Source organism: Peromyscus leucopus, chromosome 16_21, assembly GCF_004664715.2.
Source record: "Peromyscus leucopus breed LL Stock chromosome 16_21, UCI_PerLeu_2.1, whole genome shotgun sequence".
NCBI lineage: Eukaryota > Metazoa > Chordata > Mammalia > Rodentia > Cricetidae > Peromyscus > Peromyscus leucopus.
Window position 1 is genome coordinate 15,311,677 of NC_051084.1, and position 25,291 is coordinate 15,336,967.

The following is a 25,291-nucleotide window of genomic DNA, read 5'->3' on the forward strand; positions in this document are numbered from 1 at the left end:
CCTTCATTTTGTTTATGGAAACACGTTCTCCTGTGGTAGCCTGGGCTGGCCTGAACTTGAGAATCCTCCAGCCTTAGCCTCCCTGGTGCTGGGACCAAAGACTCGGCTGCATTGTGCTTTTAGACAAATCTCTGGCTTGGCTCAGGTTACACCTATGGAGACACAGTATTTTGTTGGGGAGTTGGGCAAATAACAAAATCCCCTCCAAGGCTCTGACCCTTGGCTGTGCAAACCTCAGCCTATCCTGACCTCTGAGGTCCTAGCGACAGCCACAGCTTCAGTCAGAAGTCAGCTGCCAGTTTGTGCTTGACAAGCTGCAGGAGCTCTGTGGGAATGGCGCCTTGCTGGGATGTGCTGTGTCCCCAGAGTGCCTGGCTCTGTGCCCTGACTGGGTGAGGACAGGCTCCTTGGTGTCCTCCTAGAAAGCATGCTGGCCTGTGTTAACTGAGAGCTGCCGTGAGCTGCCAGGGATGCCTCTCTAGCTCTCTGGAGTCACATTCTGATGCTGGCTGTGTGTGTGTGTGTGTGTGTGTGTGTGTGTGTGTGTGTGTGTGTGTGTGTTGGGGTTAGGGAACTTCCCTTCCCTAGAGCTGAAAGTAAAGGCCTTTTAAACTAGGCTAGCTTCCTGAGAAAGCTGAGAGGCCAAGGCTGGAGGTACCACAGTAATTAGCCCATCAGCAAGGCACCTGCCACAGAAAGGTCATGACCCCTGCTGGACCCTCCCCAAGGCTGCCAAAGTCCACCCAGTGGGCTATAAAGTCAGTTAGACTCAGCATTAGGTTCTGTCTAGGTGTCCTGGACCATGACTATCCTTGCCAAACTTTGGAGGCTGAGGCAGGGATCTAAATTTGAAGCCTACCTGGATTATATGGGGAGATTCTGCCACAAACCAACCCAATCCTCCAGGCAATGTCCTAAGGCAAAGCAGTGGGTGGGGCAGGTACTGCTTCCTGGCTAAAGAGAACCTGCTTTGGGGCTGAGAGGGATACACTATTCGGTCTGTGGTCTCTTGGAATCACACTGCAGTCTGGGCACACCCAAGTCCACGCCACTCCAGAGAAGGCTCAACACAGGGTAGCAAAAGGCCTGAGGCTGCCTGAGAAGAAAGAGAAAAGGAGGGAACACAAACCCTGAGCAGGGGCGCTTGCTCGCAGATGCTCTATGCCAGGGAGTTTCCATCCACCTTCGATTTCCAAATCCTCCAAAAGACCCACAGAGGAGGCAAGCCTGGGCAAAAAAAAACTGAGGCTCAGCTCTGGGCTCCACATACTGCCCATCTGAAGGTGTCCTGCAGACCAGAATCTCAGAGCTGCCTATGGCTCCCTGGGCTAGGGACAGAAGACACAGGAACTCTGGGCCACCTTTTATTCTTCTAACAGTGACAATGGCCACCATTCAAGAGGTGTCCGCTCAGTTTCTTTTGCTAACCTTCCCTCAGCCCAGCATTCTAAACAAAAAGGCAGACCTGAATCATGGAGATTTTAAAGGTTAAAAATCTTGTAATCTGCAGCATGTGGTTGATTCAACAGGCAAAAAAAAAAAAAAAAAAAAAAAAAGGCCACAGAACCAGGCAGTTGAATTAGATTCTGGGAACCCACACGCTGGAAGGAGAGAACCATCTCTGTGCCTTGTCTTCTGATAGCCACATGCACATACCGTGCAGTGTGCGCACTCCGGCATAGATGGATATATGCATGCATGCGTGCCCCTTCCCTTCACTAAGTAAATTGTAAATTAAAAACATTTTAGCCAGGCATGGTGGCACACCCCTTTATTCCAGGTACTCAGGTGGCAGGTAGATCTTTGATTTTGAGACCAACCTGTCCTACACAGCAAGTTCCAGATCAGCCATTGCTAAACAGTGAGACCCTTGCCTTAAAAAAAAAAACTTAGAATTTGTAATCCTGTTATGCCCAGATTGCAGAGACCCCCCCCCCCAAAAGACCACCACGAAGACCAAATCCCCTATGTAAAAGCAAAGAGCCTTTATTCAAGCTCTGGGGCTCAGTCCCTCTGTCTGTCCACACAGCGGTGAGAGCAGAGAGCCCTGAGCTCAGGTGGGGCAGAGTTTTTTATCAGCAGAGGTTGGGGTGAGGGGATTTCCAGGGTCCAGGACCCTAATTGACTGACAATTGTCTAGGGGTATCTGTAAAACAAAAACGTGTGTGTACTAGACTGAGGGACATCTGGCCCCCTTATCTAATGGTTGGAATGTTTGGGATGTCAGGTTCTTCACCCCTGGGTAGATCCCTGGGTGGTATCAGCTTAAGGCTTTTCCTGGATCTGGGTGTTGCCTGCCAATAAGCCTGTCACAGAAGCTGTGTCTAGGCCCATAAGCCTGTCATGGCTGCTGTGTGGTCAAGCTATAATTTGGGGTCCTTTCACAATCCCAGCACTGGGGAAGTAGAAACAGGTGGAACCCTGGGGATACTTAGCCAGACATCTAGACTGAGAGAACTAGAGGATATCTACATTCATACGTACATACATAAACTACAGCAGATCCAGGTGTGGAGGCATACACCTTTAATCCCAGTACTCAAAGGCAGGTGAGTTCTGGGCCAGGCAGGGAGATATCATGAAAGTCCGTCTCAAAAAAGCAAAAAGACAGCCAGGCAGTGGTGGTGCACACCTTTAATCCCAGCACTCGGGAGGCAGAGCCAGGCGGATCTCTGTGAGTTCAAGGCCAGCCTGAACTACCAAGTGAGTTCCAGGAAAAGGCACAAAACTACACAGAGAAACCCTGTCTCGAAAAACCAAAAAAAAAAAAAAGCTAAAAGACACACACAAATGCTGGGATTATAGGTGTACCCATTGCTCCTGGCAAGATTCATTGTGTTACAAGAAATGTTTAATACCCACCAAATGCCAGGCGGTAGTGGTGCACGCCTTTAATCCCAACACTTGGGAGGCAGAACCAGGCGGATCTCTGAGTTCTAGGCCAGCCTGGTCTACAAAGCCAGTTCCAGGAAAGGCGCAAAGCTACACAGAGAAACCCTGTCTCACAAAAAAAAAAAAAAAAAAAAAAACACCAAATGTTCAGTAAATGCTTTAAATCAGTAGGCAATTAATTATTCCTACAATGTACTCCATTTAGTTAACCCAACCAAGCATTCCTTACAATCTGTTCACTTTTTTTGGTGCTGAGATTAAAGCTAGGGCCTTGGTATACACTCCACTAACTGGGCTAAAATCCCCATTTCCTCTTTCTAAATTGTTCCCTGAGCAATGGGGTCCTTCCTCTCTCCTCAGAGCAGACCTGGTCCCCCAGTACTCTCACCAAGACACTGCACACCGGACATGCTGGCCTCTGCCGCCAATCTGTGAAACTGGAATCTGTGACCACAGGAACTCCAAAGTGCTCAATCTGGAGATGGAACACACGAGAGAGGTTCACTTCCCCAAGGACTGAGAGTACTGGGTGGGGGCTGAAAAAGGGGGAGAGCCAGTGCAGCAGCATTGAGTCTGTCCCCATGAGTGGCTCTGAGGTGGACTTGAGCCTGGGCTAGCTGGGATATTGGGAAAGGACACGTGGTTCAACTCAGAGGCAGCCTTAGATCAGACAGCCCAGTACGCGCCTTACTGGGTCTGGGAGTCCCTATAGGCCTCATGGCAGGAGGGATCCTTTGGATCTGAGTTTTATGGTCCTAGAGCTCAGTGGGAGCTCTTTAGACAGCAGTTCCCAGGAGTGCCACCCATGGGGCGATCAGCGCCGCAGGAAAATGAGAGGGAATGGTGTGGAATGAATGTACCACATTAGAGTGTCCCAGGTGTGCTGGCTGGTGCAGACTGAAGTCTGCAGAAGAGATGAACGCTCACGTGCTGCACCCGATCCAGCTCAATTCCACAAGTCCCTTTTCCCGGAGGGGCGTGGCCTGTGTGCGGGACCGCCTCCAGCCCGCCCCTCGGCGCGCGGGACTCGCGGGTTAGCCGCCGGCCTGTTGAGGTCAGAGGAGGCGGGCAACGCGTCCAAAACCAGCGCCTGCGCGTGCTCAAGGCAACCAGGAGCAGAGAGATCGAGTGTGCGGCTTGGGTAGCCGGATTCCGTGACACCACCTGGGCCACGCGCCACCACGTCCTGCCCGGCATGGAGGGCGAGTGCCGGGTGCTCTCCATCCAGAGCCATGTCGTCCGAGGCTACGTGGGCAACCGGGCCGCCATGTTCCCGCTGCAGGTACGCGCTTCGCCTCTTATGTAACCCGGGCTGCTGGGGAGTCCGCTGGATCGCGGCGTAGCCTCCCCGGACCGATGACCTTGGTCCCCCCTTGCAGCCACCCTCAGTTCCCCGTTTCGAGCTGAGCGTGCTGTGGACAGAGCCTGACGTACGCAGGCGGTGGGCGTGGAGTACCCTGGGGAGCCCACAGTAGGGTGGTGCAGGTGGCACGAAGCCCCCAGCTCGGCTGTGGCGCACTCTGTCCCTGCTGCTTCCGGCTGCTTGGCCAGCCGTGGGCGGGGGCTCCCCGAGGCGATGAAATGCTGAGCTGGGAGGATACTGCCCTACGGAAGCGTGGACAGCCTTTTGATGGAATCATTGGCGGGTGATTGCTCGCTCCCTGCTGAAATCCAGGTTCTGCCTCTGGCCGCCCTGTTTGCTTGGACCAAGGAGGAGGCTAGGCCACCACTTTGGGTTCGACCACTCCTAGGGTGATCTGTCATCCACTGGGGTCGGGCTGGAACCGCCCTGTGCCTCCCGCAGGCCTGCCTCTGTCTTAAGAGACAACACAGTTTGCTGACTTTTGCTTTGGAAGCAACCTGTTAGTAGGGCTGTAGCTTTGTCGTCTCCCCGGAGCCTCTTTCCCATGAGGTGTGTAATGAATGAGGCTGGCTCTGATCATTTCTGGCCGGTGGTGCTCCCTGCTTGTGACTCAGTGGCCCTAGGAGGGAACCAGGCTGCAGAGGGTATTAGCATGGGGGCCAGAGACAATGTCAGAGTGATTGGTAATTCCTTGCCTGGCCGGTCCAGCAGGAAGATTGGGCTGACCTGGCCAGCCAGGTGGTGGCCTCCTTCACTGTACCTCTTTGGCTGGTCACTGAGTGATGTGGCGGGTCCCTGTACCCCTTCAGCTTATGTCCAGTCACTGCACTGACTCTTTGGGGACATTAAGAAGGAGCACCTGGCTACCACAATCCTTCAGGAAGGACCTGGAAGGAAGACGGGTGGCCCAGAGCAATATCTAAGGACAATCTGAAGGATGTCCTGAGGCGGGCATACTTGGCAGACGAAATAGGGCAATTGATTGTGGGTGTACAGTACAGGGTTCAAGTCCTCTGCCTGAGGGTGGTTGCTGAGTTTTGAGTGCCTATTGGTACATAAGCAATTCTTCACACCCATACCCATTCTTTTTGTTTGTTTGCTTTTCGAGACAGGGTTTCTCTGTGTAGCTCTGGACCTTTCCTGGAACTCACTCTGTAGACCAGGCTGGCCTTGAACTCACAGAGATCTGCCTGGCTCAGCCTCTCAAGTGCTGGGATTAAAGGTGTGTGCCACCACCACGCGGCCACACCCATTTTTATTCTATCTAAGATGCACTGGTGTGGTGCTCCATGCTCTTAGCCATTGCCCTCTAGGTTACAGGGGGTCAGGGGTGGGGAGCAAGGTCACTGAGGTGAGACTGTACTTAGGAGCAAGCGGCTAGAGTCCCTGAAGCAGGGACCAGGGAGGGTGGAGCCTGGCTGAGCTCCAAGCAGCCCCCTCACCTTGGGCAGAGGTGTGCAGGGCTCCTGAGGCCCTGTGTCCTGCATCCCTTGCCTCTTCCACTTGGTGCTGCTCTTCCTTCCCTGGGTCCTCTGTCCCTGGCTCCCCTGGACCTCTGTCCTCTAGACTGCACCAAGGGCTCAGCTGCCTCATTCAGGCTGAAGACATGGTGTCCCAGCTGCTCAAGAGAGGAGGCTCTTCTTAGCATCCCTCCAGAGAGGAGCTTAAGGACCTGGGGACTCCTTTGAGGCCCCTGTTGGCATTTGGCTGCTCACCATACCTCTGTGCACCCCTGGATAGGGAGGAGCAATGAATTGGGTAGGGAGGACATGTCCAGCATGGAGAGCCTTAGTGAGCACCCATGGGGCTGGCACTGTCAGTCTGTGGTGGCTGGGACCGGCACTAGCCAGTCTTTGAGCAGCTGTTCCAAGAAGAACACCCCTCAGGTCCAGAGCTGTTCTCTGTGGAGGTGTGTGTGTGTGTGTTCTTCCTGTACAATCTGGAGTACAAAGTCTCACTGACATGGCTGAATATGGGGGTGGAAAGCTGGAAAGGGAGAGAATGTAATCTTGGGCTGGGGTCCTGACATTTGTCCAGTGCTGCTCCAAGAAGGCCACGGGCAGGATGCTGGGGAGGCCTCTTGGGACTGACCCAGGTGCCTGGAGGTTGTACCATCAGGTGGCTGTCCAGTCGTGCCAGAGCAACGGCTGGGCAAGTTTCTGGGCCTCCCCTGTAGACCTGGCACCGAGCTGTTGATGAACTGGCACCAGGGCCTCAGAGTCCCTTGTGCTGGGCCTGGCTTGTGCCTGTGACTGGGGAGCTCCCCCCAACTTCTGCCACGTGGTCCAGACCCACACACCTGGGCCATCAGCTCTGCCTCCCCAGTGCCTCCCTGCAAAGTCTTCTGGGCTCCTCCCTCCCCGGTCTCCCCCGGGCAGCTGGGAAAATAATCCTCCAAAGAGGCAGCAGAACCTTGTCCCTGTTTTCAGATTGACTTCTGGCCCCAGGCCAGGGTGTAGTGGCCAAAGGTTTCCTGGGACCAGAGCCAGTGGGAGGTGGGTACCAGGAGAAATAGTTCAAAGTTTGCAGGGCAGAGGGAGGGTCAAGGAGAGTGGGGCCAGGCTCCTGCTCTCCCTGCCCCTACCCCATCCCCTTCTCACTCACCTCTGCAGCAGGGGAGGGCCTGGGAAGCTGGGGTGTCCTGCTGTTTTGGCTCTAGACTGTGGGGTGAGCAGGGAAGGGCAGGGTGAAGTCCAGTGTGCCCTGTTACCTGCTCCCACCTACCAGGCACCCCGTGTCTTCCCTCCTTGTTTTCTGTGGTGGAGAGGACTGAAGCCAGGGTCTTGTGCGTGTTTATCAAGTGCTCTTCCACTGAGCTGTGCCCCAGGCCTGTGTTCTGCCAGAGTCAAGAGAGAAGAGTCAATATCTCAATGGTGGGTGTGTGTATGCATCCACCCCTGTGTAGGTGTGTGTACATGTAGGCATGTATATGTGAGTATGCTCAGGAATACACATATGTGCTATGGGCTTCCTGAGCCCCTTGTGTGCGTGTGGAGAGCCTTCCTAGCATAATGATTTGCCAGCTCATATTCTTTGTGTGTCAGGGGTTATGTCTCTATTCCATCTGCTTTCAGGGAAAGCTGGGAACATCCAAGTTTAGGGTCTAGTGAAAGGCTGCAGTGTTGATATCAAGATGTCAAGATGTCCCTTAGGAACAGGGAGAGAGCAGGAGGGACTGAGGTCTCAAAGGTCTGCATATGGCTGTGGCTTCAAGCTGGGTCCTCCGAGGGTGACAGCCACTTGTCTGTGACAGAGGAACCAATGTGACCTCTGGAGAGGCCCCTCCTGTCCCGTCTCCTTAGCTGTGATTGTCTCCTGGAAAAACAGTCCCTTGAGTAGTTAAATGAGGACACTACCGAGGCACGGCCCACCCACGGGCCAGTTGCTGTGAGTGTTGTGAGGTCCCATGGATGGGAGCCTGCCACCCCTACCCGCTCTGGGGCAGGAAGAGGAGTTCATCCTGGAGCAGCGTGCAGGAGGCCGGATGGTAGAGAGACCATAGCACAGAGTAAGGGCCGCTCTGGTGCCGTGGCCTGTAGCGGTGAACTCGGGTCACATTGTGCAACTAACTCATCTGGAGTCAGGAATGCTGTTTTGGCAACCCCTGGAAGCTCAGCCACTCTTGGCTGTGTGAGCCAGATGTGAGCAGCTGACCAGCTGATAGACAAGGGGGTGGGGTGCAGTTCCTGACCGGCTTGCATCTCTGTGACCCTCTGGAACCAAGGTGACCCCGTATCTGGGTTACTGAGTCTCAGAGTGACCTGGCAGCAACAAGTGCCAACCAGGTCGGCCAGTGGATGCCACCGTGAGCTCAGCACAGGCTCCTTCCTTTCGGACGTCACTGCAGCCCAGCACAGGCAGACCCCTGCAGTAGACGTGGCCTTTGGCTGTGATCCTGGCAGTGAGTTCTGTGAGCCAGGCTGGGGGTGGCCACAGGACCTGGAGTGGGCAACCCCTAAAGAGATGCTTTGTGGGATGCAGGCTGTCTAGTGGCAGTTCACCATGGAAATCAGAGGGTGTGGTCTGGCTGGATGATAAGGCTGATCAGTGATCAGTGGTGGGAGCCACGTAGGGCCTTTGGCTGTTAGATTGCTCACGGTCACAACAGTCACAAGATGCTTGCCCGGCCTGCTTGCTGCTTCCCATCTGTGAAAGAAGCTTTTAGGCACCAGCCCCAGGACTGGTTCTCCACAGCTGGAAACCCCTGTGAGGCTCGGCCTGCCCCTCCTGTCTGTCCTTAGATGCCTGTGGGAGAACCACACTGGAATATTCCAGAGCTCACCCACTCCCGCTGTGCTGAGTGTCTCTGCCTCCCTTGGAGCTGAGCTGAGCTATTACTCTAAACAAGCCTCTCCTGGCAGCGTGGCTTCAGGCTGTGTGCGCCTCTTTGCCGGAGCGCTGATGATGCGGCAGTGGAGGCGGGCATGGGGCCCCTGGGATGTGCACCACCTGCTCATGGCAGCCACCCCAGCCTAGTGCACATCACTGCTGGGCCAGGGTCCTGAGGGTTGCATGAGGGACAGGAAGAGGAGCCTGTGTCTGGCAGCCATGGGCAGCAGGAAGCAGGAAAGGCAAGCCTCATGTTCCTGTTTTGGCTTTCACTTTCCTAGGTGCCAGGAGCACTCATGTGGAGGTGGTGTTGGCCCCAGCAGTGGGAGGGAGAAGTATGAGACTCTGTCTGGGATGTTTTAACTACCGCAGGGGACATGCAGAGGCTTCTCCGCAGGATGGGGCTGCCCAGTTTGCCCGGCCCCCACCCTCCTCCATCAGCAGGTCAGGAAGTTCTGTCCTGTGCTGGACACTCAGATGACAGGCAGCCCCTAGCTGTCGTTCTTGGCACCACTGGCTCTCGGTGCCACTGTGCCTCCAGCTTTGGTTTCCAGCTCACACCGTCATCCGTTTGGTCAGCCAGACCTTCCGCCTCTGCTAGAGCTGGGTCTCCACCGAGTTTTGTAACAATGGGAGCTTTTTCTAGCATGCATCTCAGCCGAGACATTCCTCTCTTCTGTAGTGGTGGGTGTGAGTTTGCCATTGGAGACTCAGGCACAGGATCTGGCCAGCTCAGCATTCATGCAGAACCCATGGGAGTGGGGGGGTACCCAGAGCCTTAAGAATCCCGTGCAGGTTTTGAAGCACTACAGCGGAGGCCAGAAGGCAAGACTTTCTTTGTTTGTTTTTTAACCCTATCTCTCTCCTTTCATCTCACTATGTAACTCAGGCTGGCCTTGAACTCGGGATTGTTTTGCTTCAGCCTGATTACAGGCAAGGTTTGGCGCTAAAAAAAGTATGCAGTGTCTGCTTTATCTGTAGGGAATTGGTTCTAAGATTCGTGGTAGATTCCTGAAAACAAAGGTAACACTGGATGCTGTATATAGAGTGTTTTGTCCCGGGCTCATACACCTATGATAAAGTTGAGTTTATAAGCCTGGCACTCACTCACAGAGCTTAACAACCGTAGCACAGGAGAGTAGCCGTTACCTGCCTGCTGAAATAAGTTAGAATGTGGGGCTGGAGAGATGGCTCAGCTGTCAGGAGCACTGGATGCTCTTGCCGAGGACCAGGTTCCACTCCAGCAACCACATGGCAGCTCACATAGGTCCGTGATTCTATTTCCAGGGGTTTCATGCCATCTTCTGGCCTTCGTAGGCACTGTATGTACATGGTGCACAAACATGCATGCAGACAAAATGTCTATACACTTCAATCTGTTAGTGACTGTGTGCTCACTCTTATCTATCCTCTACCTCAAGAGTCAAGAGAGATTTTTGTTTGGCATATGTGTGTGGTATGAGATGCATGTTTGCACGTTCACAAGTGCATGATACATGTGTGGACGTGCATATTTAGGTATGTGCGTGTGGAGGCCTGAGGGCTGTCACATCCACAGGCATTTACATGGGTTCCAAGGATCCAGATATTTCGTTTTGTTGTGTTTTTTCGAGACAGGGTTTCTCTGTGTAGCTTTGTGCCTTTCCTGGAACTCACTCTGTAGCCCAGGCTAGCCTTGAACTCATGGAGATCCACCTGGCTCCGCCTCCCGAGTGCTGGGATTAAAGGCGTGGGCCACCACTGCCGAGAATCCAGATCTTAATCCTCACATTTATTCTTGGTTTGTGTGGTGACGGCTTTGTCTCCAAGCTATCTTCCCAGCCACTCAAGACAGAGTTCAATATTTTGGAATCTCATTGGCCATGGATAAATGAAACCATGGAAGCCACAGTGTGGACCAAAGGAAGCTGCTGCCCTCTAGGTGGGCAGTGGTGGTGCACTATCATCCGGGAGGCAGCAGCAGTGGGCAGATCTGAGTTCAAGGCCAGCCTGGTCTACAGAGTGAGTTCCAGGACTGCAAAAGAAAAGTGAGCAGTCAATGGTATGGGGTGTTCAGAACTTTTTGGAGTGCAAAAGGTGGTCAGTAGCTCTATGAGCCTGGTGTGGGTTCACAGAATCCCAGGAGATGAGCCTTCTGCCTTGGGTGCCCGTCTATGTTCATGGCATGTGATCAGGGGTCCTGGCTTCATCCAAAAACAACAGAAAACCCTAGAATCTGGGACTTAGAGAGGCATAGTGGGATCCGTCTGGGTCAGAGGTAGAATGCACACAGTGGAGACACAGTAGTCAGTTTAGACCATTAGAGGGGTGAGAACAGACTGGTCACACAGGCCTTGAGCAGGCTGCCTCTGGGGACCCAGGCAGCTGTGGGGAGGGGAGCAGGGCTTGTGGAAGGGATGGTCTGCAGCACTTGGGAAGTGGAGACAGGAACTGGGGACTGTCCATGTGACCATGGCAAATCTTACAGAGGAAGGCATTTACATGGGTCTGGCTTACAGTGTCAGAGGTTTAGCCCATTCTCTTCATGGCAGACAGACATGGAGCTGGAGAAGGAGCTGAGGGTTCTGCATCCTAATCCACAGGCTTCTGAAGCTGGGCATGGATTTTCTGAAACCTTTTCAAAGCCCACCCCCCAGGGACACACATCCTCCAACAAGGCCACACCTCCTAACCCTTTCAAATAGTGCCACTCCCTGGTGACCTGGGGGCCAGTCTTATTCTCGCCACCAGAAGGACCATCCTTGGACACATAGAAAGTTAGAGTCCAGCCTGGGCTGCATGAGATCCTGTCTCAAAAACGAGCAAAATAAACAGCCAAAAGAAAACAAGCCCCCCAAACCAAGGCTGTGCTTTGAGGGACAGACAATTCCTCCTGCCTTCCAGACTTTCTCCTCATTCAAGTGAATCTCTTCTTTTTGTTTTACTGTTTTGAGACAGGGTCTCTCTGTGTGGTCCAGGCTAGCCTCCTACCTGCTGTCCTGCCTCAGCCTCGGGTGCGCCCCTTCATGCAGCTTGTTTGTGGGTTGTTTTTTTGTTTTGTTTTGTTTTTACTGTGTTCTGGTGGTGTGGCATTAATGTTTAGAGCTGGTGGGGGTGGGGAGGGCTGCCAGACAGTACCCACTAGATTTTCTGGAGTGTTCCCTCTAGGGCTGAAGGAAGCTTCTTGCTCGAGGCAGGAAGAAATAAATGGCCTGTCTCCTGTACAGTGCCCACCGTGCAGAGAGAGCTGTGTATGTGAACCTTGGGCATAGACGATGGTCAAGTGTAGGTAGTTGCTTGGGAAGTGATGAGGTTAGACCGCATACCTGCCTCCTTCTGATGTAACTGTATGAGTATAGGCATTCTGAGGCAGTGGCTCGGTATAACCCTGGACTATGCAATGTCGTTCCCCATTATTTCTAGATGGCTGTCATGCATTGGGTCCTTCTTAGCCTTTACATCTCCGAGGTCCCCATGCCTTACAATCTAGGGGAACTACTCTAAAAAGGCTCCTATAACTAAATAGCAAAAATGTGGCCCTGGGAGGGAGTTCACACACTTAGAAGAGTCTCACAAGGGTGACCAAGGGCCCATGGGGCCACTCTTAGAATCCAGCCTGACATGGGACATGTGAGTGCATTTGAGTACATGCATGGTTTCCGTGATAGACGGATCAGCAGTTCCACCCTTATGTAGCCCAGGGTCAGGAGGCCCTGAGGGGCAGAGGTCTGTTCACGCAGAGTGACCTGTGGGGCCTTCATGGGGGCAGGAAGGAATCTGCCCTGCATATGTCAGAAGGTGAACGTTGGGGAGAAGACAGCTAGCTGTTCATTGTGTGTGTGTGTGTGTGTGTGTGTGTGTGTGTGTGTGTGTGTGGTGGGGGCATAGTCTTGAGCCCTGCTTGAGGCAAAAACTATTTTGTTGTTGGCACCTCTTGGGCTGGGGGACAAGGTGTATCGGGCTGGGGCAGACAGTAAAACCAGAGGGGTAACATCAGCAAGTGGTGACATTTGTCAAGGCAGGTACTGGGAGTACAGAGAAGGCAAAAGGAGATGGGGCGGGATGCCTGTCAGCATCAGCACCAGCTTTAAGAGAGAAGAGGCTGGTCACCAGAACTCAAAATCAGGGTGAAAAGCAGAATGTGATGTTACGTGCTTGGGAGGCTGCATTAGGAGGCTTGCTTTGAGGTGAAGGTGAGCCTGGTTTTGATACCTTTTGTATCAAAACCAAACACACACGTTTTTTTTTTGTTTTTGTTTTTTTGTTTTTTGTTTTTTTTTTTTTTGGTTTTTCGAGACAGGGTTTCTCTGCGTAGCTTTGCGCCTTTCCTGGAACTCACTTGGTAGCCCAGGCTGGCCTTGAACTTACAGAGATCCATCCGCCTGGCTCTGCCTCCCGAGTGCTGGGATTAAAGGCGTGCGCCACCACCGCCCGGCACACACACGTTTAAAGAGCAAGCAGGCTGGGGAAAGGGGAACACCGGCTGATGGATGCAAAAATCAAAGTATGGGAAAGTCACATAACAGGTCCCGCTGCCCCTAGGGAAGGAGGATGCTGGTGGGAGAGATGTGCCACTTGGCATAAAAGGAGCATCACCCAGGGGACTCAGCATGCTGCTGGAGTGGAGTCAACCAGCGGAAGCGGGCACATTGTCTTCCACTCCAGCCCCATTTGATCCTCCTGTTGGAAGGACCTGGCCAGGAGCCACTGCTTTACAGGGATGTGATCTCCCAGAGTCACAGCCATGGCCTCCCAGAAGGATAGACTTGAACTGGGAAGAGTTAAGTGGCAGCAGATTCTTTCCTCTGGGGCCCAGAGCTCCCCACTTGGGAGCGAGGCCCCTGTCCTTGCCTTCACAGCTAAGGATGGCTGGGCTTGGGGGGAGGGGTGATTTCTGGAAACGTTGAAACTAACATAGGACACTGATTAACACAGCACTTCTGACAGTAATATTTGAAATGGAAATGCTAGCACCGGGGCTCAGCGCCATCATTGAGAAGTGGAAAAATAGCGATTCCTTTCTCAGATGTGTGCGCCAGCTCCGAAGGATTAATTATCCGCACACGCAGAAGCAGCGGGGCAGGCAGGACAGGCTGGCAGGGTTTCCAGGACGTGTGTCATCACCGCTTCCAGCCTGGCTCATCACAGTTGATTAGAATTTTAAGGGATTTGAGAGGCTGGAAGCATTGGCGCACAGAAGCCTGGAATAGGCAAGCGGATGTGCGAGGCGCTGTTTTTGGTTTTTTTTTTTTTTACCTTCCCGGATTAATACAGCTGCTAATTTTTGTTGCATTGCTTCAGCGATAATGCTGGCTTAAGTTTTTTGGGATGAGCGTATGAATGCAAACCATAAGCACTTGAGCTCGATGGCTTAGCACAAAGCAAACACCGTCACACAGAATGTGTGGCATGTGGCCAGTACCCAGAACTCCACCCCTTCCCCCCCCCCCCCCCCCCCCCCAGCGCTACCCAAGGCTTGTCTCGAGCATCTGTTTCTCTCTCCTGGGCTCTCACTCTCTGTGTCCGTTTCTCTGTCCTATAGGTTGCCTCGCCTGGTCCGGGTGGTTCTGTAGGTGACGCAGCCCACTCATCTGCCCTATCAGTGGGATCTGAGGAACGGTGTGCTGTAAAGGGTCCATTTTCTGGCACTCTACAGTGACTGATATCTGTCCCCTCTGGTGACCGTGGGTCCGATTCATGGGGCTCTTTTTTGGTCAGGTGTCCTGGAGTTCTGGTGGAGGGATTCCTCGGCTCTCTGTTGACCTTGAGGTTCTGGCAAGGGTGTGATGAAGTTTTCATACTCCTGACCTCTGTCGCACTAGAGTCCAGAGTGGTTCTCAGCCTTCCTAATGCTGCGACCCTTTAATGCAGTTCCTCATGTTGTGGTGACACCCCCCCCACCCCCCCTCCCCCCACGCACACACACACACACAACACCATAAAATTATTTCTTTGCTACTTCATAACTGTAATTTTGTTACTGTTATGAATGTAATGTAAATATCTGATATGCAGGAGATCTGATATATGACCCCCTGTGGAGGGTCTCGATCCACAGGTTGAGAACCACTGCTTGAGACTCTGGTGAGTCATCCCTCCATATATCAGCAGTAGACAGTCATGGCCATTGAGCCAGTTCCTCCTGAGTCCTGGACCCTTGGCGCCCACACCCCGGCAGGTCCTCTTTCTGGCCCTTCTCTTGGTGGCTTCTACATTGTGGGATATGTTTACTTGGGGTCTTGTTCAGTGGCCCTTGCCTGGCATTGCTGTAGAAGTGAGCTTTAGGGGAGACCAGGCTGGGGGACTGGAGGCTCGAACTTAGGGGACGCTGTTTCTAGCGACAGCCATCTGATTGGAGAATGATGTGCCTGAGGGGTTCAGCAAGCAAAGGAGATCCTCCTGGCAGGCAGACCACCCTGAAAGGAAAGGGGTGCTGCACAGAGGCTGCTGTCGAGGGGCCAACCTTCTGAGAGATGCTGGGCAATCGTGGCCTGGCACGTAGGAGGAAAGGACCGTGATGGTGGCAGCAGTCCGGGCATAGTCACCTGGGACCTGAACTGGAGGTGGGAGGACACTGTGGGGTCAGTTCATAGTCCTGCTGGGTGTCCTGGTTCTTGTGGCCTGCCTGTAGATAGGATCAGCACAAGGCCGAATCCCATGTTCCTGCCAAGCTAAATATAGTACCAGAACAGGATGCTGGCCCTTTCTGAGTGACCTGAGGGGACAGCACAAATCCTCTTTGACCCCCTGCCTGTCATGGTTGAGAGTATCTTGGCTCCAGATCAGAAAGACAGGAAAGAGTTGGAATCCACAAATAGGCCTGATGTTCCGTGGGGATGGTCAAGGAAGGACTGAAGTTCTGCTGCTACGTTCATAGACTTGAAGCCATGCCTGGGTTTCATAGGCTCCCTCGCCAAGGTGCCTGAGATCTGGAGTATGGCCAGATTTCTGCTAGATTGGCCTACACACACACACACACACACACACACACACACACACACACACACACACGCTCAGCATAGGGCCCTAGAGGCCTTTCCTCTGTGTTGGGCGATTTGTGTGCAGCTGAAATGGCCACCTCCATAGAGGGATGTGGTGGCCACTGCAAGGCCAGGGATGGGGCCGTGGGGTGGACCGCTGTCCTGGATCTACTTGGATGGCACCGAGAAAGAAACTGCCTGAAAGAGGCGAGAGGGTGAGGCTGAGAGGCCCGGCAGGGCCCTGAGGGTTGTCGGATGAGAGCCGGGCGGTGGACAGAGGAATCTCCCTTGCTTGAGTCCAGAGTCTGCCACCTCTGGCTGCTGACAGACTTCGCGTGCTCTGTAGAGTGTGGGTCCTCGTGGTTGAGTGTGGGGAGACAGGGAGGTGGAGGAAGTCACAGGAGAAATCACCGTGGCTCCGAGGCATGAGGGGCGCAGCAGTCAATGGCTTTGGGGTTGTCCAGGCCCTCTAGACATAATCATCCTTGGCTCCTTTCACTTAAAAAAGGATCTCTTATTTGTAGAGGAAGGGCTCCTGTATGTGTGGGTGCATCTATGCCTGTGGAGGTACCAGAGATCAACTCCAAGTACTGTTCTTCAAGAACTGTTTACCAGAGACAGACAGACAGACAGACTGACTGACTGACAGACTGGTTTACTTACTTGTGTCTGTGTGGTATGTGTGTGAGTATGTGACCATGTGTGCTCACAAAGTCCAGGGAAGAGGGGTTCTCCCGGCGACTCCCCCTCTCACTCTCTGCCTGTTCTTGTGAGGCAGGGTCTCCCTGAACCCGGCACATGTTTTCTCAGCCAGACTGGAACCCAGCAAGGCCAGCGATAGTGTCTCACACTTCCTGGAGCTTTGTTACACCTGGCTTGTGACACACAATGGTTGCTGGGGTCTAAACTCTGCTCTTCATGACTGCACACAAGCATTCTGAACTGAGGAACCCCTCCCTGGTTTTTGAGACGGGACCTCTAGCGGACCTGAAATTCACCAGTTAGGGTGGGGTGGCTGGCCACTGAGCCCCAGGAATCTTCCCCAGCACTGGAATTTGGGGCCAGCACTGCCATACTAGGGTTTTTTTTGGTTTGGTTTGTTTGTATGATTGATTGATTTACATATATATATTTTGAGACAGGGTTTCTCTGTGTAGCTTTGGAGCCTGCCCTGGAACTCACTCTGTAGCCCAGGCTGGCCTCAGACTCACAGAGATCCACCTGCCTCTGCCTCCCGAGTGCTGGGATCAAAGGTGTGCGCCACCGCCACTGCCTGGCTCCATTGGTTGGTTTTTAAGACAGGGTTTCTCTATGTAGCCCATGCTGTTCAGGAACTCTCTGTAGACCAAGCTGGCCTTGAACTCAGAGATCTGCCTGCCTCTGCCTCCCACATGCTAGGATTAAAGGTGTGCGCCACTACCGCCACCACCAGCCACACACCAGGCATTTTGTGCGGGTTCTGAGGGATCGAGTTCGGGTCCATCCTTAACCTCGCACAGCCATCACTTTACCGACTGCGTGAGCTCCCCAGCTCAGGCCTCTCACTTTGAAATAAAAAGCTTTTAACCTCGGTGATCGCTTTAAGTTGACTTGGCGGTCCATAGCTGTAACTTGGCTTAGTGGGCTGCTTTGTGTGCTGAGGATGAACAGCTGCCCACACGGAGCCTCCGTCTCTGCCCAGCGTGTCTCAGGAGACCCCTTTGTCCCGACTGGGTGAGTCCCACGGGAGCTGTGAGAGGCCATTCAGAGCGGCAAGCTGCTCAACGAATGCGGTTGTTCCGGGGACCTCAGCCCTGACGTGGGGACCTCAGCCCTGACGTGGGACCTTCTTTCTCTCATTGACATGGAGGGAAGGAGACTTTGCTAGCTGCTGTGGTAGAGGCTGGCTGGGCAGAGCTACCCCAGCTGCTCTGGGTCTTGTTCCTCAGGGGTGGGTTAGAAGACCCAGGGGACCCTTGCCCTCTGTCTGGACAGACAGGGGCTTGTAGTGCTTTCTTTGACCACTTCCGTCAGGTGGGTCCTCAGGAGTGCCCCATGATTCCTTTAGTGCGCCCCAGCAAGGGAGAGGGGTGTCTCCACCCTGGCCCTTTGGGCAGTTTTCCAGAGTGAAGGAACAAAGGAATCTCACAGTCAGGCTTGTGTGGCCCTGAAATGCAAACATCTGGCTGGTTTAGGAAGGCCTTCTGTTCCCACCCTGCGACCGTCCTGCCCAGGGGTCTGTACCACCGGGATGGTCTCATCTGTTACCCTCCTCAAGTCAAGACTCTGGCCATGGTTGGGAGCCCTGCCCTGGGTTCTTGGGGTCACAGACAGGCACTCTCACACCTCTTGTCCTTGTCCTGCAGGTTTTGGGATTTGAGGTTGATGCCGTGAACTCTGTGCAGTTTTCCAACCACACAGGTAGGTCCTTCGGGTGGTAGTCATGGCGGAAGTCAGCATGGTGTGTAACCTGGCCCTGAGGGAAGTAGGTGCCACCGCTTGTGGCCAGGGGATGGAACCCAGAAGTGCCACTCTGTGCAGGGTCTACCCCCACACCATGACTGGTGTGTGTGACCCCTGTTCTGGAGCTGACTGGTGGGAAAACCTCTGTGCCTCAGTTTCCCTCTCTGCTAAGCTGGCAGCCATAGCATTTCCTGTGGTGGCAGAGCTGCCCAGGTAAATCACAAGGTGTGCTGCCGTGTCCCCCTGCTGACAGCTGGTGACCTGCGTGTCTGTTTGCTTTTCCACTATGGCGATACCTCAGGCTAAGGAGAGGGGTTGGGTGGTCTGCCTTCAGCTGCTTCTGTTGAATGCAGAAGTAAACAGCTGTGTGCCCTGGTGTCCCTATCCACATCTTCTGGGACACGGTTTCACAGGGCTGCCTAGGGCACTGAATGTCTGCTGCCCTGGACTGATGTGATAGAAACTAGGCATGGCAGGGTGGAGACCACTGTTCAGCCCCCACAGTGCAGGAACAGGGGTGCTTCTAGGGTATTGGGATGCCACTGATGCACTGGGCCCAGTCTGTGCCTCAGGCTTGCCCTTAGAACAGCTCTCTAGATCTCCTCAAGGAGGGCAGGTGGTTGTCATCAGCTGAGATGGTCACCAGGGAAACCTGGGGCTCCCACACCCACAGCTTAGCCTGTTTTCTTCCTGCAGGCTACGCCCATTGGAAGGGCCAAGTGCTGAATTCACAGGAACTCCATGAGCTGTACGAAGGCCTCAAGATAAACGATGTGAATAAGTATGACTACGTGCTCACTGGTGAGGGTCCCCAGCCTGCTGGTGACGGGTCAAGCACAGATTCCCCTCCCTAGGCTGAATCCTGGTCACTGCCTCTTCCTCAGGGGGTCTTGGTGTACACTAGGCACCGACACATTCTGGAGGCCGTTAGAGTCCTGCCGCCCTGGGTTGATGGTGAAACACTCCATGAGTTCATCTGATAACAGAAACATAACGTTTCTGGTTGTATTCTCTACATTTTGAATCTATTTACTGATTTATTGTGTTTATGTGTGTCCATATCCACACAATTGGGCATACACTGTGCCACAGCATGGGTGCAGAGGTATTTCCACCATGTGGGTCCCAGAGATTGATTAAAGATAGGTTTTTAGACAAATCAGCAAGCATCCCTATTCAGTACGCCATCACACTGGCCCTAATTTAGTTGGATTTGTTTGCTTGTTTGTTTGTATGTTTTGAGACAGGGTTTCTCTGTGTAACAGCCCTGGCTGCCCTGGAACTTGCACTGTAGACCAGGCTGGCCTCCAACTCAAGCCAATTAAAGTGCCATGTTTTACCTGGGTGTGGTGGCACACATCTTTAATCTCAACACTGAGGCAGATGGAGCTCTGTGAGTTTGAGGGCAGCCTAGTCTACATAGTGAGTTCCAGGTGAGCCAAGGCTTCATAGTGAGACCTTGCTTCAAAAATAAATAATTAAATAACAATATTTATTTATTTTTATATCGGTGTTTTGTCTTCATACACATCTGCTCAACTGAAAGGGGCATTGGATCCCCTGGGACTACAATTTTAGACTGGAGTGAGCCACCATGTGAGTGCTGGGAATCGAACTCAGGACCTCTGGAAGAGTAGCCAGTGCTCTTAATTGCTGAGCCATCTCTCCAACCCCTGAATAAAACATTTTAGAGACACAGAGGCTGCAGAGATGGCTCAGTGGTTAAGGGCACTCACCACTCTTGTAGAGGGCCCAGGTTCAGTCCTCGGCACCCACATGGCAGCTCACAACTGCCTGTAACTCCAGCTCCAGGGGCTCTGACACTGTCTCTGACCTCTAAGCACTCATGCACACACATGATGCACAGACATACACTCAGGCGCACATATAAATTAAGTATTTTTTTAAAGTGGTATGTTTTGTTGAGAGTGGAAAATTTGCCAATTATCTGTAGTCTCGTCAGTCAAAACTCATGTCCCTGGGAGCTGCCTGTCCTCCCCTCCGTGAGTACAGACTCACGGAGACCTTGTGTATTCCTTGGTCTGCCCCCAGGCCGATGCATGCTTGATGACTCTTATTAGGGCAGATAGATGCCCTGGTGGTCAGTGTGTCCTGTTTTGAGAGGATAAACCTGGATTTTCCTTCCCAAGGTTACACGAGAGACAAGTCCTTCCTGGCCATGGTGGTGGACATCGTCCGGGAGCTGAAGCAGCAGAACCCCCGGCTGGTGTACGGTGAGAGCTGGACCATGATGCCCCTGTGTCCCCACGCTGATCGTACCCTCAGACAGGACAGCTCAGCCAGCTGTCTCTGGCTTCCTCGCCGCCTGTTTGACCTTTACCTATTTGTTATTTGACTTATGGGACCTCTAAGGAGGAGTGAGTCTTGAGGGCAGGCTCAGCAGGGGAATTAAGAAGTTTTTCAGGGTGGCTATAGGGTTTCTTGAGAGGTGCATAGGAAGGGAGGGTTAAGTATGTGTGAAGGCCTGGGGTGCCCAAGATGTGTGAGATCTGACCCTAAAGAGGATGTAGGTTGGGTTGATACCCCAGGTTGGGCCAAACTAGTGGGTGAGGGTTGGGGTGACACACCATATCTAGTTTGTCTGTGTGGAGAGTGGCACTGTGGCTACCAGGCAGCCCTGGGTCCATCCATGTGCCACCTGGAGCAGCCTGAACACCAGTCTCCCGGGTGTGCAGTGTGCCCTGCCCGAAGGCCAGTGGCACATTGCTTTGTCCATGCAGTGGACTGTGGTCCAAAGGGAATGTGCCTGAACCTGGGAAGATACTGTGAAACCTGGGTTACTAGTCTCAGCCAGGCCAGGGGGGAGGGCACTATGCCAGTCCAGGTGACCTGAGGTAATGTGTTCTTGAGAAGAAGGTGTGAACGATGGTAAGTTATATGTGAAACTGTCCCGGGGACCTAGTTGTCTTGGACAGAGAAGTGCAAAGTGCTAGGGCACAAAATTGTCCTGTGTCTCCACATGTATGTAATGTTAAAAAAAAAAAAAAATTGAGAGACCAGAGGTATGGCTCAGTTGGAATAGTGCTTGCCTAGCATAAACGAAGCCCTGATGAAAGATCCCCACACCACATAAACCGAATGTGCAGGTGTACACCTCTAATCCCAGTACTAGGAGGGTCAGAAGTTCAGGGTCATCCCATCTACATAGTGGGTTCAAAGCCAGCCAGGGCAAATTGAGAACCTGTCGTCAGTTAAGGGTGTGTGCTCCTCTTGCAGAAGCCACGAGTTCAGTTCCAAGCACCCACTCTGGTGGCTCCTAGCTGCCTGTAAACCCCACTACAGGGGATCTCCTGCCCTTTACTGAACTCCTGGGCACCTGCACACATGGTACATGTATGCAGGCACACACTCTGGCAGTTAGAGCAAGAGTTAGATATGGAGGCATGTGTGGTGTGCATGCCTGCTTTCCCAGCTCCATGGGAGGCTGAGGCAGGAAGATTGAGAGTCCAGGGCTAGCCTGGGCTACACAGTGAGAAAGCAAACAGTGTAGAGGTCTGTCCTTGGAGGCTGTAGCGGCTGCTGACCAGATGCTGTGTCCCCACAGTGTGTGATCCCGTGATGGGCGACAAGTGGAACGGCGAAGGCTCCATGGTGAGTGTCCCCACGCTGCTGTTAAACGTGTGGTCTGTGCATCTGCTCTGAACCAAAGAGAAGGTCACCTTCCCGGGTCAACCAGCGTGACCCCCATACAAGGCTGAGACTCCCCTGTTAGGAGGTTGGTCAAATGGACGGCAGGCATTAGGGTGTGTACCATAGACAGTCTGTCAGCCATGGACAGGCTGTCTAATAAAGCCCCAGGTGTGGACACTGAAGGTCAATGTCCCAAGTTTCTCCTGTTGTAAATGGTTTTTCTCAAAAGCTGGTTTGGAGGCTCTTGCAGGGGAGAAGGCTAGCCATTTGCCCTGGACTGCAGGACAGTGCTCCTCCATCCAGGAGAGGGGTCCTCTCTGTAGTCTCAGGAGGGATGCATGTGGAGCAGTCAGGGAGGCAGGGGACGTCTCACCAGCCATGTCAGCCTGTCCACACTGCAGATCACTGTGGTGAGGGATGTCACAGCCGGATCACCTTCTCATGTATGTTTTTTTCTCCGGTTAGTTTCCCCTTGTGCATTTAACAATGAGGAAGTCACTCTGAGCTCCCCAGCTGTTCAAAACTGGACTGTGGGTGGCTCACAATTCATGAGTGAAACTGGTCTCAGACACCTCAGACTGTGGAGATGGGAGCCTCAACTCAGAGGCCTAAAGCTTCAAAGTCAGCGTTTTAACACCCAGACCACCCTGGCGTTTGCCTCCTTTGTGGCTTTTGACTCATGTATTACTCATTGTGAATTCCCTGGGCACAGCCGGCCACACATGGTCCACACCAGTACAGGACTCACCAGGACCGGCGTCCTTTCCGCCCTGCTCTCCCAGTGGAGGCCGGTGGCAGTGACTGGACCAGTGTCTGGTTTGCTCAGTGGCTGTCTTCATCTGCTTTTTCCAGTGCCTATTTTCTGGAAGGTTCCCTGTACCAGACCCCTCCTTTCTTCCTGACGCTGCCTGCTGCAATGACCCCAGCCGACCTAGAGACGCTGGTGTTTGGGTCCTGAAGAGCTCTCCTTCGGACTCAGTGTCTCTGTGATGTGTCCTCGTTTTGATTAAATAACTTTCCCCGGAGGGCCTAGATCAGATCTCCTGCAATATAAGATCAGATACTTATATTGCAATTCATAACAGTAACAAAATTACAGTTATGAAGCAGCAGTGATAATAATAATTTTATGGCTGGGGTTACCACATCATGAGGAACTATATTAAAATGGAGCAGCATTAGGGAAGTTGAAAACCACTAGCCAGATTCAAGATAATGTGTTAGGTTCCAACAGGCAAGAAAGTTTGTAGCTCACATGATGAGTTTTATTCTCTTTATGTGCAGAGGGTCAAACCCAGGGCCACATGCCAAATGCACTACCACTGGTGTGTGTTCCATTCACCAAATTCCATTGTATAAGGGCCTTTTTGGATGTCACGGTCAGGCCCGAGTCTAGGGGCTGGGCTGTGCAAGCAAGCGGTCTACTCTATTCTTAGCTCTTCTTCAGTTTATGCCAGTCCCAGCCCCCGGACTCAGGCTACCAGAGCCAGGTCGGCCCAGCACCAGCTAGCAGGTCCTGAGGGCCCGAGGCTGCCTCCAGTCATCTGGTGGGGTCCTCTGTCTTAGCCCCCTACTTCCCATCCTCCCTTCTGGTTGTGGTGAGCTGAGGCCTCCCCTTCCTGCCCCAGGCACTTCTCTTACTTGGTGACACCCTTCTGTGTCCCGGTCCCTGTGGGTCCTCAGCTGTGTCCCTTTCCTGGTGAGGATGCCAGGTCTCCCCACAGGATTTGGGCTGGGAGCATCCCTCTCCTGGGCTCTCCTTCCGTGTGAGTGATCTCCTTCTTTGTCTCCTGTGCTCTCCAGTACGTCCCCCAGGACCTCCTTCCCGTGTACAGGGAGAAAGTGGTGCCCGTGGCAGACATCATCACTCCCAACCAGTTTGAGGCTGAGTAAGTAACTACACAGCCAGAAGGACCAGATGCTCTGGTGAGCCCTGCACCGTCTTCACACGTGCCCCAGCAGCTCCACATCTGCCCTCTCGGGTCCCTAGGTGGCCCTTAGGAAGCCTGGCCTGCCCTAGACAGATCATGTCACCCCTGCCCCTGTAAACACGTACCCCAGGTCCCCACAGTGTCCCCATGGCCTCTAAGGTAACCACAGTGCTCTTTCTCTCTGGTGTTTGGTCCATGATCGTGTTAGCTCACAGTATCTCCCTGCTAGCAGGATGCTCCAAGGAGAGAAGGATGGGGTGGCACCTGTCCAGTTGATGTCTCATGTGGCTGGGAATGCCCCAGGTGGAACTGCTGGCCACAGACCTCTCTCAGCTCAGAGCACACGGCCATGATTAGCTGAAGAGTCAGCTTCTAAGAAACCTGCCCTTGGCCGGGCAGTGGTGGGGCACGCCTTTAATTCCAGCACTCGGGAGGCAGAGGCAGGCAGATCTCTGTGAGTTTGAGGTCAGCCTGGCCTACAGAGTGAGTTCCAGGAAAGGCGCAGAGCTACACAGAGAAACCGTGTCTCGAAAAACCAAAAAATAAATGAATGAATGAATGAATGAATGAATGAATGAATGAATGAATGAATGAGTGAGTGAGTGAGTGAATGAATGAATCAATGAAGAAGAAACCTGCTCATTACCCAGACTTGCAGGGTGCAGGCCTCTCTGTCCCCTGAGAAGAGTCCTGCAATCCTTGGATGCAGACACTGGTAGGCATTTTTAGATGGAGTAGCTGAGGGCCCCAGCCCTGGGCCCTTCCCAAGTAAGGGATGGCATCCCTTTGAGGATCCTGTGCTGTCAGAAGGCTGAAGCAGGTGCATGGGTTGTGTTGGTCATTGTGGCCCTCAGAGTTCCACGCACATTGGTTACCTGACTGCTGTGCTGAGTCTCTGGGGGTTGTAGGGGTTGTGTCTCTCTGTTGTCACCTAAAGGCATTCACCACAGTTTGCAACCTCACCACGTGTGTGAGTTTCCTTATACCACATTTCACTCTTGACCTTCCCCACTCTTCCGTGCGTGTCTCTGCCTCCCCTGGTTCCTGTGGCCAGTAGAGGCTGTGATGGCCTCTGGTGGGGATGTAGGTCAGTGGCCGGGATGGCTGTCCTTTCTTTACTGTAGGGACTGGGGCTCACGCTCCCATCTGTGTTCCAGGTTGCTGAGTGGCAGAAAAATCCACAGCGAGGAAGAGGCACTGGAGGTAAGGAGACCTTCAAACATGTCCCTGTTCATGGGGAAGGAGACATTCACACATAACCCTGTTCTCAGGGAAGGAGACCTTCACACACGGCCCTGTTCACGGGGAAGGAGACCTTCACACATGGGCATGTTCATGGGAAAGGAGACAGACACCCATCTTCAGCTATGAATGGGCACCTGAGAGATAATAAGCTCTACTCTTAGATGTGGGGAGCACCCAGCCTTTGTCACTGAGCAGTACCTCTGTCAGTTCTGTACTCAGTCCACCATGTGTCTGTGTCTGTGACCTGAAGCTGCCATACCAAAGCATCCTCTCACAGGTCTGGAGTCTGAAAGCCCCCAAATCAGTTGGGGGCAGGGTGCACTCCCTCTGAGGCCCCCAGGAGGTCCTTTTAAGACATTGTGGAGCACTCAACTATAGCCTTAGATTATTGCCAAGTAGAGTCCGCTTTGAGGAATTGGGGGTGAGGACATCAATATATCTTTTCTCAAGCCGGGCGGTGGTGGCGCACGCCTTTAATC

At 53.2% G+C, this 25,291-nt stretch overlaps 1 protein-coding gene across 1 annotated transcript in view; it reads left to right on the forward strand.

The window, feature by feature from the left end:
- Positions 1–3,924: 3,924 nt before the first annotated feature.
- Pdxk (pyridoxal kinase) overlaps positions 3,925–25,291 on the forward strand; it is a 32,097-nt gene continuing 10,730 nt past the window's right edge. Inside the window, 7 exon segments of the mRNA XM_028861279.2 lie at positions 3,925–4,174; positions 17,889–17,943; positions 18,682–18,786; positions 20,136–20,219; positions 21,551–21,597; positions 23,440–23,525; positions 24,725–24,770. Of these exon segments, the coding sequence (XP_028717112.1) occupies positions 4,088–4,174; positions 17,889–17,943; positions 18,682–18,786; positions 20,136–20,219; positions 21,551–21,597; positions 23,440–23,525; positions 24,725–24,770 (510 nt within the window). The 5' untranslated portion in view covers positions 3,925–4,087.